The sequence below is a fragment of the Balaenoptera acutorostrata genome, chromosome 2 (genome assembly GCF_949987535.1).
Source record: "Balaenoptera acutorostrata chromosome 2, mBalAcu1.1, whole genome shotgun sequence".
NCBI classification, from domain to species: Eukaryota; Metazoa; Chordata; class Mammalia; order Artiodactyla; family Balaenopteridae; genus Balaenoptera; species Balaenoptera acutorostrata.
In genome coordinates, this window is record NC_080065.1 from 181,815,698 (window position 1) to 181,830,008 (window position 14,311).

The 14,311-nt window shown below is 49.7% G+C and overlaps 1 protein-coding gene across 1 annotated transcript; it reads left to right on the forward strand.

The window, feature by feature from the left end:
• Nucleotides 1-6,802: 6,802 nt before the first annotated feature.
• On the forward strand, nt 6,803-13,791 carry LOC103005588 (3-galactosyl-N-acetylglucosaminide 4-alpha-L-fucosyltransferase FUT3). The gene is given in 4 exon segments (XM_028163277.2): nt 6,803-6,943; nt 12,336-12,811; nt 12,813-13,110; nt 13,112-13,791. Coding segments are annotated over 3 exon segments (1,083 nt in total). The 5' UTR covers nt 6,803-6,943; nt 12,336-12,347; the 3' UTR covers nt 13,433-13,791.
• The last annotated feature ends 520 nt before the right edge of the window (nt 13,792-14,311 follow it).

Here is a 14,311-nt window from a genome sequence, read left to right on the forward strand (position 1 = left end):
CCACACAGCGACAAGTGGGTCTGAAGCACAGGGCCCGGAAGCAGGTGGGAGAAGAGCAGCACCGGGGCCTCCCTCTGGCTGCAGACCCGGCCCACCAGGAGCTGTCAGACAGAGGCCTCCTGGAATCTTCCTGGCCCGGCCCCAGGTCAGATAAAGGCCCTCCTTGGCTCCTTTGGGGCATCTCAAAGCGCCGTTGAACAGCAACTCTTTCCACAGAGGAACCTTCCTGCTTGGATTCTCCCCTCGACGGGGAGCTCATTCCCTCTAGAGCCAGTAAGGGAGCATTGGCAGTGCTAGCACAGGCCCTATGTTATATAGAGGGAAACTGAGGCTCTGAGAAGGGCAGTCCCTCTCCTCAGCTCTCTCAGTGCGTTAAAGGCAGGACCAGGGTCCCCACCCAACATAGTTGCAGACAGAGCCAGCCAAACTCTGATCCCAAATGTGGAATAATAGGCAGTGCCCCGCCCACTGCCAGCCCTCCACAGGAGACCTGCTTTGGGGTTTTAAATCCTTGAGATACAGCCCAAGTTCTTTTTTCTTTTTTTTTTTTTTTTAAGTGAATGGCGTTTTTTCTTTTTGTTTTTTGTTTGTTTGTTTTTTATTTTTGGCTGCATTGGGTCTTTGTTGCTGTGCGTGGGCTTTTTCTCTAGTTGCAACAAATGGGGGCTACTCTTCGTTGTGGTGCACGGGCTTCCCACTGCGGTGGCTTCTCGTTGCGCACGGGCTCTAGGTGCACGGGCTTCAGTAGTTGTGGCGCGCGGGGTCAGTAGTTGTGGCGCATGGGCTCTAGAGCGCAGGATCAGTAGTTGTGGCACGCGGGCTTAGTTGCTCCGCAGCATGTGGGATCTTCCCGGACCAGGGCTCGAACCCGTGTCCCCTGCATTGGCAGGCAGATTCTGAACCACTGTGCCACCAGGGAAGCCCCAGCCCAAGTTCTTACTCTCTCTTCCCCACTCTCGTGCTCTCCTGGCTTTTCTGTCCTCATGGGGCTGTCAACCCAGCAGAGCTAATGACACAGGGTGGCCAAAGCTACGATGGGGGACACCAGGCCGCTGTGGGGGGCCAGAGGAGGGATCTGATTCAGCTCAGGAGACTGGGGAGGCTCCCTGGAGGAGGTGTCTGCACTGAGCTCTGCAGGATGACTAGGGATTAACAAGGTGGTGGGGGGGGGGGCGGCGGGGGCGGGGAACGGGCAAAGAGTGTCCCTGGCAGAGCAGCTTGTGTAGCTGGAGACCCCGCTGTGCCCTTGAGATTCTGAGTGACCATCTCTGGACCTCCGGTTCCATATCGGCAGGGCGGCTGTGCGAAGGCTGAAGGCTTGCCCATCAAGGTTTGGCCTTGGGCTGAGGACACAGTGACCTTCATGAGTTATATTTTAATAAGTCACCAGATAATTCTGCCTGTCAGGAGCGAGCCATGAGCAGCTTTGGGTAAGGCTCCTCTGTAAATGTGTTACCACCCAATGTAAGTCCACGTGCCCAAGGCACAGTGAGGCCAGACAGTACCGAAACATTGGAGTTTGGAGCAGAGAAATGTTTATCGCAGGGCCATGCAAAGAGACAGGTGGCCCGTGCCTTAAAAAGCCCAAACTCCTTGAAGCGTTTCAGCAAAGCACTTCTAAAGGCCAGGTGAGGGAGGGGCCTGGTGCCAGATCCTTTGTTCTTGCGTCTGTCCATGTAGGTCAGGTCAAGGTCGGGTCACGATGTTCCTGTAAACCTCCAAGAAAACAAATGTTATTCTCTGTCAGGTCAGGTCATGGTCAGGCTATTCTGTATATTTCAAGCTATAGGCAACATCCTTTTACAAAAGGTGCAGTCAGTATGTCTAAGCACAGACAACAGGAGCACAGAGTTAAAGTAAAAGGTCAGAACTAAAATGGAGTCAGATTTTTCTTTTTAATGCTTTATTGCTATAACTTAGATATTGTAAAAGGCACATATCGTAGGTTGTTGTTGTTGTTGTTGTTGTTTTGGCTGCGCCCTGTGGCATGTGGGATCTTAGTTCCCCAACCAGGGATCGAACCTGCACCCCCTGCGTTGGAAGCGCGGAGTCTTAACCACTGGACCGCCAGGGAAATCCCGTGTCAGATTTTTTCTTTAAAGGGAACGCTATTTATTTATTTATTTTTGGCTGTGTTGGGTCTTCGTTTCTGTGCGAGGGCTTTCTCTAGTTGTGGCGAGCGGGGGCCACTCTTCATCGCGGTGCGTGGGCCTCTCACTATCGCGGCCTCTCTTGTTGCGGAGCACAGGCTCCAGACGCACAGGCTCAGTAGTTGTGGCTCACGGGCCCAGTAGCTCCGCGGCATGTGGGATCTTCCCAGACCAGGGCTCGAACCCATGTCCCCTGCATTGGCAGGCAGATTCTCAACCACTGCGCCACCAGGGAAGCCCCCAGATTTATTTTTAATCAATATTTTTTTAAATTGAAGTATAGTTGATTTACAGTGTTGTGTTAATTTCTGCTGTACAGCAAAGTGAATCAGTGGTACATATATATGTACATTCTTTTTTTTTATATTCTTTTCCATTATGGCTTATCATAGGATATTGAATATGTTTCCTGTGCTAGACGGTAGGACCTTGTTGTTTACCCAGTCTATATATAGAAGCTTACATCTGCTAACCCTAACCTCCCACTCCATCCCTCGCCCAACCCACTCCCCTTGGCAACCACAGGTTTGTTCTCTATGCCCGTGAGTCTGTTTCTGTTTCATAGATAGGTTCATTTGTGTCATATTTTAGACTCCACATGCAAGTGAAATCATATGGTATTTGTCTTTCTCTTTCTGACTTACTTCACTTAGTATGATAATCTCTAGTTGCATCCATGTTGCTGCAAATGGCTTTGTTTCATTCTTTTTTATGGCTGAGTAATATTCCATTGTATATAGGTACCACTTTTTTAAAATTAATTAATTATTTTTTTAACATCTTTATTGGAGTATAATTGCTTTACAATGTTGTGTTAGTTTCTGCTGTACATCGAAGTGAATCAGCTATACATATACATATATTCCCATATCTCCTCCCTCTTGCATCTCCCTCCCACCCTCCCTATCCCACCCCTCTAAGTGGTCACAAAGCACCGAGCTGATCTCCCTGTGCTATGTAGCTACCACTTCTTCTTTATCCATTCATCTGCCGATGGACATTTAGGTGGTTTCCATGTCTTGGCTATTGTGAATAGTGCTGCTATGAACATAGAGGTGCATGTATCTTTTCAAAATGGAGTTGTCCAGATATATGCCCAGGTGTGGGATTGCTGGATCATATGGTAATTCTATTTTTAGTTTTTTTTTTTTAACTTTGGGTTTATTTATTTATTTATTTATCTATTTATTTATGGCTGTGTTGGGTCTTGGTTTCTGTGCGAGGGCTTTCCCCAGCTGCGGCAAGTGGGGGCCACTCTTCATCGCGGTGCGCGGGCCTCTCACCATCGCGGCCCCTCTTGTTGCGGAGCACAGGCTCCAGACGCGCAGGCTCAGTAATTGTGGCTCACGGGCGTAGTTGCTCCGCGGCATGTGGGATCCTCCCAGACCAGGGCACGAACCCGTGTCCCCTGCACTGGCAGGCAGACTCCCAACCACTGCGCCACCAGGGAAGCCCCTATTTTTAGTTTTTTGAGGAACCTCCACACTGTTTCTCCACAGTGGCTGCACCAACTTACATTCCCACCAACAGTGTAGGAGGGTTCCCTTTTCTCCACACCCTCTCCAGGATTTGTTATTTGTAGACATTTTAATGGTGGCCATTCTGACCGGTGTGAGGTGGTACCTCACTCTAGTTTTGATTTGCATTTCTCTAATGATTAGCAATGTTGAGCATCTTTTCATGTGCCTATTGGCCATCTGTATTTCTTCTTTGCAGCAATGTTTATTTAGGTCTTCTGCCCATTTTCTGATTCAGTTATTTTGTTGTTGTTGTTGACTTGTATGAGCTGTTTGTATACTTTGGAGATTAAGCCCTTGTTGGTCGCATCATTTGCAGATATTTTCTCCCAGTCTGTAGGTTGTCTTTTCTTTTTGTTTATGGTTTCCTTTGGTGTGCAAAAGCTTGTAAGTTTGATTAGGTCCCATTTGTTTATTTTTGTTTTTATTTCTCTTGCCTTGGTAGACTGACTAAGGAAACAGTGGAACAATTTATGTCAGAGAATGTTTTGCCTATGCTCTCTTCTAGGAATTTTATGATGTCATGCCTTATGTTTAAGTCTTTAAGCCATTTTGAGTTTATTTTTATGTATGGTGTGAGGGTGTGTTCTAACTTCATTAATTTACATGTGGCTGTCCAGCTTACCCAACACCACTTGCTGAAGAGACTTTTCCCATTTGTATATTCTTGCCTCCTTTGTCAAAGATTAATTGACTGTAGGTGTGTGGTTTTATTTCTGGGCTCTCTGTTCTGTTCCATCAATCCGTATGTCTGTTTGTGTGCCAGTACCATGCTGTTCTGATTACTGTAGCTTTGTGGTATTGTCTGAAGTCTGGGAGGGTTATGCCTTAATATAGAGTGAGATTTGTTCTTCCTGGGACTTCCCTGGTGGTCCAGTGGTTAGAACTAGGTGCTTCCACTGCAGGGGGCAAGGATTTGATCCCTGGTCAGGGAACCAAGATCCCACATGCTGGTGGTGCACCAAAAAAAAAAGACTTGTTCTTCCCTGTTACAAATGGCCTGGGTTTCCCTGGTGGCACAGTGGTTGGGAATCCTCCTGCCAATGCAGGGGACGTGGGTTCGAGCCCTGGTCCGGGAAGATCCCGCATGCCGCAGGGCAACTAAGCCTGCATGCCACAACTACTGAGCCTGCGAGCCACAACTACTGATCCCGCGTGCCACAACTACTGAAGCCCGTGTGCCTAGAGCCCGTGCTCCACAACAAGAGAAGCCACCACAATGAGAAGCCCGCACACGGCAGCGAAGAGTAGCCCCCGCTCGCCGCAACTAGAGAAAAGCCCATGTGCAGCAACGAAGACCCAACGCAGCCAAAAATAAATAAATAAGTTTATATTAAAAAAAGAATCAGTGCATTTAAAAACAAACAAACAAATGCCCTGCCCTGGGGGACCCCAGCCTCCTGGAACCTCTGCCAGCCTGGAACTAACTGGACAGTCAGGTGATAGATGTCCAGGCAGCGTGAAGCAGCCTCACAGAAGTGATTCCTCATCTGGGAACAGGGGAATCGTGGTACCTGGGAGCTGGAGCTCGGGCTTTAGCCTGCCCGAAGCAGCCTCCGCCTCCCCAGCCTCCCTGCCTCTGCCCTACTGTCTCCCCTGTCCCCCGTGGCGGGCTGAAAGAGTATCTCAAAACAGGAGTCTATGTGGTGGTGACTGCTCTGCTGGAAGCTTCCCATGGCTCCCTGTCGCCTTTGTGTTAAATATCCATCATTGACCACAGCCAGATGCAGCTCAATGTGGTGACCTCATCTCCTGCTCCTCAACACTCAGCCTTCCTGGATTTCCTCCAATGCTGCCATTCCTTGCTGCCTCAGGGCCTTTGCACAGGCTGTCCCTTCTGCCTGGAAAGCTCTTTTTTTTTTTTTTTTAAAGCAGACATCTTTGTCTTTTTTTTTTTAATTTATTTATTTTATTTATTTTATTTTTGGCTGCGTTGGGTCTCCGTTGCTGCACGCGAGCTTTCTCCAGTTGCAGCGAGAGGGGGCCGCTCCTCGTTGCGGTGCAGGGGCTTCTTATAGCGGTGGCTTCTCCTGTTGCGGAGCTTGGGCTCTAGGCATGCAGGCTTCAGTAGTTGTGGCTCGCGGGCTCTAGAGCACAGGCTCAGCAGTTGTGGCACACGGGCTTAGTTGCTCTGTGGCATGTGGGATCTTCCCGGATCAGGGCTTGAACCCGTGTCCCTTGCGTTGGCAGGCGGATTCTTAACTACTGCGCCACCAGAGAAGCCCCTGCCTGGAAAGCTCTTGCATCCTCCTTTTTTTTTAAAAAAATTATTTATTTATTTATTTATTTATTTTTGGCTTTGTTGGGTCTTTGTTTCTGTGCGAGGCTTTCTCTAGTTGCGGCAAGTGGGGGCCACTCTTCATCGCGGTGCGCGGGCCTCTCACTATCGCGGCCTCTCTTGTTGCGGAGCACAGGCTCCAGACGCGCAGGCTCAGTAGTTGTGGCTCACGGGCCTAGTTGCTCCGCGGCATGTGGGATCTTCCCAGACCAGGGCTCAAACCCGTGTTCCCTGCATTGGCAGGCAGACTCTCAACCACTGCGCCACCAGGGAAGCCCTTGCATCCTCCTTTTTACTTAGAGAATTCTTACGGGGCTTTAGCTCTCAGCTCACACATCCAGGAAGTCCAGACCAGGCCACAGCCTCCTTTTTTGCAATTTATAATTTATGTTTGTTTACAAGTTTCCTTATGGGTTATCTGTCTCACCCACTTGGTTTGTGCAACATCCCTGGGGCCCAACATGTAGCAGGTACACAAGAAACATTTGCTGACTGAGACGGAAGAAGGGGGTGGGATCTGCTGGAAGGGAAAGTGAGAAGCTTGAAATTCTGCTCACCTGCCCCTCCCCGTCCTCCATGGAACCCCTGGTGCCCCCACGGAAACCACTTTGAGAACCAGTGGTTTGGGTCAGCCCTTTTCCCTTTATGGATGGGTCAACTTTACGCCCAAAGCCATGCGTGCTTTGAGGCCACAGGGGAGGCCAGGGCGGTGACTCTAGTCCCCAACTTCCTCCACCCCCTCCCTCATCAGGTCTTATGGTGGAGATTAGCAGAGTTCCACCTTTGCTTTTAGATGATGACCCAGCTCATGGGACAGGACACCCTGTGTCATCTGATGGCAGTTGCGGTGGTGTTGGGCTGAGGTGTGCTGCGTCTATAAATAAGTCCATTTCCTTCTCCTCCCTGGTGTTGCCTCATCCACACCCTGGGTGACAAGCTGTGACTCGGCCCTAAACTTCCTGGTCAGCTGCTTGCCGTCCTGCACGCTGTCCAGCCAGGTAAGGCCTCCCGGGGAAAATGTCCCCTCTCCCAGGAGGCATCGTTGCCCCCTGGGAAGGGCCTTCAGGCTGCTCTCCCCGGGGTCTTTCTGGGTACCAGGTGCGCCAGAGGTGTAGCAGGTGTGGGAAGTTCCGATTGATTTGCCAAACCAGGAGGAGCAGCATTTCTCTCCCTGTCTGTCTGTCTGTCTGTCTCTCTCTCTCTGGCAAAGCTGTGGATTAGAACCCCCGCTGCTTCCTGGCCCCCATCAGCAGCACAGAGCCCTTCCTCCCTCCCACCCTGTCCTGTGGGAAGAGGACCTGAGATGCAGGGGAGTGGGGGGGATTTTGTTTTGTTTTGTTTTTCTGATCTTTGCGGTGTCCCAGCATCATGGCATTTTTTAGTTCCTTTCTAGGAAAAAAATATCTCCAGTTCCACTTGGGTGGGATCTCAGCCCCCAGCCTCCCACAGCCCCGTTCCTGGATCCTCGCTCCTCAAGGTCCCTGCCAAGGGCCTCCATGCCTCCTAGGAGGAGCTACCATAAACCCAGGACAAACAAACTATATCCATCTTAAGTACATTTCCGCATATTAACCTTCTGTGCACGGCCAAAAACCCTGGCGGCGCAAAGTAGCTTGTGGTCAGAGTTCAGCCTCCATCCCACTCCTGCTTGGGGCTGTCTTCCCAAAGGCCTGTCTTTTGGGTCTCTTTCCAGAAACTTTGGCGTGAACGTGTAATTCCAAATCGCGCTCCCTTTTCATCACACAAGGCCACCTGCCAGCTTCTCCCTTCCGCATTCGGAGGGTTACGCCAGCTCTGCCCAGTAGAAGGAGCCCGCCAGCCATCAGGGTCTTTTTATTTTTTATTTTTATTTATTTATTTTAAAATTTATTTATTTTTGGCTCTGTTGGGTCTTCGTTGCTGTGCACAGGCTTTCTCTAGTTGCGGCGAGCGGGGGCTACTCCTCGTTGAGGTGCGTGGGCTTCTCATTGAAGTGGCTTCTCTTGTTGCGGAGCACGGGCTCTAGGTGCCGGGGCTTCAGTAGTTGTGGCGCACGGGTTTGGTAGCTGTGGCTTGCAGGCTCTAGAGCGCAGGCTCAGTAGTTGTGGCATGCGGACTTAGTTGCCCTGCGGCATGTGGGATCTTCCCAGACCAGGGCTCGAACCCGTGTCCCCTGCATTGGCAGGCGGATTCTTAACCACTGCGCCACCAGGGAAGCCCGATTTTTTATTTTTTAATTTTATTTTTTGGCCACGCCGTGCAGCATGCAGGAGCTTAGTTCCCCAACCAGGGATTGAACCTGCGCCGGGAGCGCGGAGTCTTAACCACCGGACTGCCAGGGAAGTCCCACATTATTTTTTAAAATGTGGCAGAATATATGAGACCTAAAATTTGACATTTTAACCATTTTTAAGGGTGCAGTTCAGTAGCATTAAGTATATTCCCAATGGTGTGCAACCACCGCGAATATTTCTTTTTTTTTTTTTTAATTAATTTATTTATTTATTTATTTTTGGCTGTGTTGGGTCTTCGTTTCTGTGTGAGGGCTTTCTTTGGTTGTGGCGAGCGGGGGCCACTCTTCATCGCGGTCGCGAGCCTCTCACTGTCGCGGCCTCTGTTGTTGCGGAGCACAGGCTCCAGACGCGCAGGCTCAGTTGTTGTGGCTCACGGGCCCAGTTGCTCCGCGGCATGTGGGATCTTCCCAGACCAGGGCTCGAACCCGTGTCCCCTGCATTGGCAGGCAGATTCTCAACCACTGTGCCACCAGGGAAGCCCCACTGCGAATATTTCCAAAACTTTTTCATCACCCCAAACAGAAACTTTATATCCAGTAAGCAAAAACTCATCATTCTCCTTCCAACCCTCCCAGCCCCTGGTAACCGCTAATCTACTGTCTGTCTCTATGAATTTACCTATTCTAGATATTTCATAGAAGCAGGATCATATAATATGTGTTCTTTTGCATCTGGCTTATTTCAATGAGCATCATGTCCTCAAGGTTCATCCATGGTATAGCGTGCGTCAGACTCTCTTTCCTTCTTAAGGCTGAATAATGTTCCGGTGTATGGACGGACCACATTTGTTTATACACTCATCCTTTGATGGACATCTGGGTTGTTTCCAACTTTTGGCTATTGTGAATCACGTTTCTATGAGCATGGATATACAAATATCTCTTAGAGTCCCTGCTTTTCAGTTCCTTTGGGTAGATATCTAGGAGTGGAATTGCTGGGTGATATGGAATTATGTGTTTAGCTTTCTGAGGAACCGCCAAACTGATTTCTGCCACATATGTAATTTTCAACTTTTTACCAGACACATTAAAAAGAATAGAAAGGTACCAATAAAATTAATTTTAATGCTATATCTTATTTCACCCCATACATCCAAAGCGTTATCTCAATGTGTAATCAACATAGAAAATTACTAATGAGATATTTTACATAGGATATTTTACATTCTTTCTTTCATATGAAATCTTGGCAATCTGGCATGTATTTTACACTTTAAGCCCGTTTCTGTTTGGAAACGCTAAATTTTCAACGGCTGGAGTGAAAGGGGTAGTGTTTAATAAAAAAAAAAATTTGTTTTACGTTGTTCAGTTTTTAAATTTACATTTGAAATTTACTGACATTCACAATTTCCGTTCCTCTGTTGCATTAGCCACTTGGGGCTAGTGGTGCCCATATTGGATGGTACAGATTTAGACCCAGCTACTTAATTCTGGAACCTGTTTTGTATCAGGCAGACATGGATTTACCATGAAGTGGATGAAGCTTAAGCTTCAGGGACCCCTAAATAAAGATTACTTTCTGTATCTAAGTCGGGACTCAATTTTGTTTGCCGTTTCTTAGAGAGGCTCCCAAAATATGGAAGTTCAGCTTCCAGAAAACCTGGATCCGCCCTGTAGAGCTGTGCCAATACAGTGGCTTTATTCATTTTTTAAAATTTTATGTTAATTTTATTGGAGTATAGTTGATTTACAAAGTTGTATTAGTTTCAGGTGTACAGCAAAGTGATTCAGTTATACATATACATACATTCATTCTTTTTCAGATTCTTCTCTCATATAGGTTATCAAAGAATATTGAGTAGAGTTCCCTGTGCTATACAGTAGGTCCTTGTTTGTTATCTATCTCATATATAGTAGTGTGTGTATGTTCATCCCAAGCTCCTGATTTATCCCTCCCCACCATGTTTCCCCTTTGGTAACCGGAAGTTTGTTTTTAGTATCTGTAAGTCTATTTCTATTTTGTAAATATGTTCATCTGTATCATTTTTAATTAGATTCCACATATGAGTGATATCACATGATATTTGTCTTTCTCTTTCTGACTTACTTCGCTTAGTATGGTAATCTCTAGGTCCATCCATGTTGCTGCAGATGACATTATTTCATTCTTTTGTATGGCTGGGTAATATTCCATTGTATATATGTACCACATCTTCTTCATCCATTCCTCTGTGAATGGATATTTAGGTTGGTTCCATGTCTTGGCTATTGTAAATAGTACTGCAATGAACACTGGGGTGCGTGTATCTTTTCGGATTATGGTTTTCTCCTGATATATGCCCAGGAGTGGGATTGCTGGATCATATGGTAGTTCTATTTTAAGTTTTTTCAGACAAAGATACCCTAATACCAAAACCAGGCTTTATTCATTTTTCACAACTGCATAGTATTCCATTGTCAGACGGGACCCTAATTCGACCAGTCCCACATCAGTGGATAGGTAGCTTATCCAAAACGCCCTTGTTTTGTTGGCATGTCTATGGGCATTTGCACTAATCCCTCTGGCCAGAGGGTGAGTGCATTTCAAATTATGAGTCATTATCCCTCATTTCGCTTTCTTAGAAATTCTAGAGCAGCACATGCTGTCCAGTAGAAACAGAACACAAGCCACATGTGTAATTAATATTTTTCTAGTAGCCACGACTTTAAAAATGTAAAAGACACAGGTGAAATTAATTTTAATAATATGCTTTCTTTAACCCAACAGGTCCAAACTAGTATTATTTAAATGTGTAACGAACAGAGGAAGTATTGAGATAATTTTACTGTCTCGTTCTCATCCTAAGTCTTAGAAACCAGGGTATATTTTACAACCCCAGCACACCTAATTCGGACACTCAGTTTTCGTCGTAGATCCTTGATCTGTAATTAGACTCCATAAAAATGTCTCGTTGGAGCAGATTTGCCCTTCCAGGAGGTCCCAAATGTACTGTCAAGTTTTCCAATCATTGAATTGGCTATCAGAGGCTGTTTTTGGCTTTGCCTTTACTTTTTATCTTGAAGTTGTCTTCGATTTACAGAAGAGAGAACCTTTTTAAAATTTAATTTAGCATTAAAAACTCTGTCCAACACAACAGCTGCATTTCAAGGACTCAAGAACCATAGGGGTGCACCCAATGGTGCAGATATAGAACATTTCCACGATAGCAGAAAGTTATAGTGGACAGTGCCAGGCTGTAGATCAGAGCTCCACCTGCAAAGAGGGAGAGGAGTCTGGAATTACATTAAAAGGAGAGAGTTTGGATTCTGGATCATAAGGGCTCTAGCTGTGTGTATTTGGGCAAGAGACATACCTATCGCTCAGAACCTCCGTTTTCTTATCTGTAAAATGGGTGGCTCCAGGGCCGCAGGAAGTGGAGAGGGGCAGGGCCGAATTCCTAGATTCCGCTCCGGTGGTTGGGCTTTGGAGTCTGGGAGGACTTTGTGACCTCCTGCAGGGACGGAAAGGACCGGGGAGTGGAAAGACATCGGCCAGGCCAAGCGGCCGCCCAGGATCCCCCAGTGCGGGACCAGGGGGGCCATCTTTAAACGCTTATTCCCTGAGCACTTCCTGTGCTCTCCCCATAAACTTGTCAGGCTCTCCGTCACCTCCGGACCTTTGCGTTGGCTGTTTCGTCCACCAGGAATGCCCTTTCCCCCAACTCCTACACTACCTGGTGAGCCCTCAGATAACCTTCCAACGTAATCACATTGTACCCCTCCCAGACAGAGCCCTGGCTCCAAGCCTCAGCTCCAGGGCACTGGGGAGCACCTTGTAACCAGCTCTGTCTTCTCCCTAGGCTGGGGAAGACTCTAGGAAAGCTGGGAAAGGGCAGGGTCGAGGTCAAGGTGGGACCCGAGAGCCGTCGGAACCTATCCCAGGTCCAGAGATCATGTGGCCTAGTGGGTAGGAATAAGTGGACTCTGAAGCTGGATGCTTTTCGTTGGAATTCCAGTTCTGCCGTTTTCTCGCACTGAGTCCTTGGCCTCAGTTTTCTCATCTGTAAAATAGGAATAAGAACAGTGCCTCCTACCTCAGGACTCGTAAAGATGAACTTGGGTAACCTGCATCTGCCCGCTAGGCATGTGTTATTATTTTTGTTATCAGTGATGCTGTGTTCACTGTCCCCTCCTCCCAGCTCCTCTGACCCATGGATCCACCCGGCTGGGCCCAGATAAAATGTTTCTGGCACCACTGTCTCCCCGGGCCGTTGCTGCAGCTGCTTTTGGCTCCGTGCTTCTTCTCCTACCTGCGTGTGTCCCGAGACAAGCCCACGGGGGTCCCCAAATTGGGGGCCCCCTCCCAGGCCACTGCGGGGCCCTCCACCCACCCGCCTCTGCGTCTCCTGCTGTGGACGTGGCCATTCAACACCCCGGTGGCTCTGTCCCGCTGCTTGGAGATATGGCCCGGCACAGCCGACTGCCACCTGACCATCAACCGCAGAGAGTACCCTCGGGCGGATGCGGTCCTTGTGCATCACCGATAGGTCAGCTCCAGGCCCAAGGCACAGCTCACGCCTTCCCTGCGGCCCCCCAGCCAGCGCTGGGTCTGGTTCAGCATGGAGTTGCCCAGCAACTGCCCCAAACTGAAGGCCCTGGACGGATACTTCATCCTCAGTGTCCTACCGCCATGACTCAGATATCTTCATGCCGTACGGCTAGCTCGAGCCATGGCCTGGCCAGCCTGTGGACACAATGATGAACGTCTCGGCCAAGACCAAGCTGGTGGCCTGGGTGGTGTCCAACTGGAGGGCGGACTCGGTCAGGGTGCAGTACTATCAGAAGCTGCAGCCTCACCTCCAAATGGATGTGTATGGACGCTCCCACGTGCCGCTGCCCCAGGAGGTCATGACCGAGAGGCTGTCCCAGTACAAGTTTTACCTGGCTTTCGAGAACTCCTTGCACCCTGACTATTATCACGGAGAAGCTGTGGAAGAACGCCCTGCAGGCCTGGGCCGTGCCAGTGGTGCTGGGCCCCAGCAGGAGGAACTATGAACAGTTCCTGCCACCCGAAGCCTTTACCCACGTCGAAGACTTTCAGAGCCCCAAGGACTTGGCCCAGTATCTGCTGGCGCTGGTCAAGGACCACACCCGCTACCCGAGCTGCTTCCGCTGGCGGGAGACGCTGCGGCCCAGATCCTTCAGCTGGGGCTTGATGTTCTGTAAGGCCTGCTGGCGGCTGCAGCAGGATCCCGACTACCAGACGGTGCCCAGTATCACGTCTTGGTTCACGTGAGCCAGCCAGCCTGGGGCCTGGGCTGCTGGGCATCTGGGGACCGTGGTGGCTAGAGCTCTCCCTTACCTGGGGCTTCCCCTACTGGGCACCTCTGCTGCCAGGAATGTTGCTTCCGTGGGACCTCGCTTGCTAGGAGCTTCACCTGCTGGGGGTGGGGGGGGTCACCTACCCGGGGCTGTGGCTGCTGGGCACCCACCAAGACACTCACCCCCTGGGGAACTGGCCTTGGTGTCCCGCCCACTGGTGATGGCTCTGGTGGATTGGCTTGTGAGTACTGCTGCTTTGTCAATGAACCGCCTTGGGGGTATGCAGGTTGAGTAATACTGACACCATTTTCCAGATGGGAATGCTCTGAGGAAAACTGGTGTGTCCTCCCTTACTCCAGATCAGCGGTTCTCATCTCACTCCAGGACGATTCTGCTCCCAGGGGACGCTTGGATTGTCTGGGGACATCTGTGGTTGTCACAACCTGGGGGTGGGCTGATAGCATCGAGTGGGAGGGGGCCAGAAATGCTGCTCGACAGCTTACAGTGCCCGGGAGACCGGGCGCAGAGTGGGTGGGACTGGGGGCGGGGCTGTGTGGGGGTCCACGCACGTGGGGCAGGGCTGGGACAAGGGGACGTTCTACACCCAGTGCAAGGATAGAGGAGGGGCAGGAACTGCCCCCAAAGGAGGGCAAGGGGAGAGGGTGTGACGTGGTGCGTGTGACTGTGAGAGCGGGTGTGACGGGGACGATCACGTGGGGCTTGGAGTGTGGGTGGGCGTGGCCGCGTGTGACTGAACAGGCGGCCGGCCCTGTGTTCTTGCAGGTGACCTTGAGGACGCCCCTCTCTGAGTGTGCTTGACCACTGAGCGTGTGAGCATGTGGACCGTGGGTCT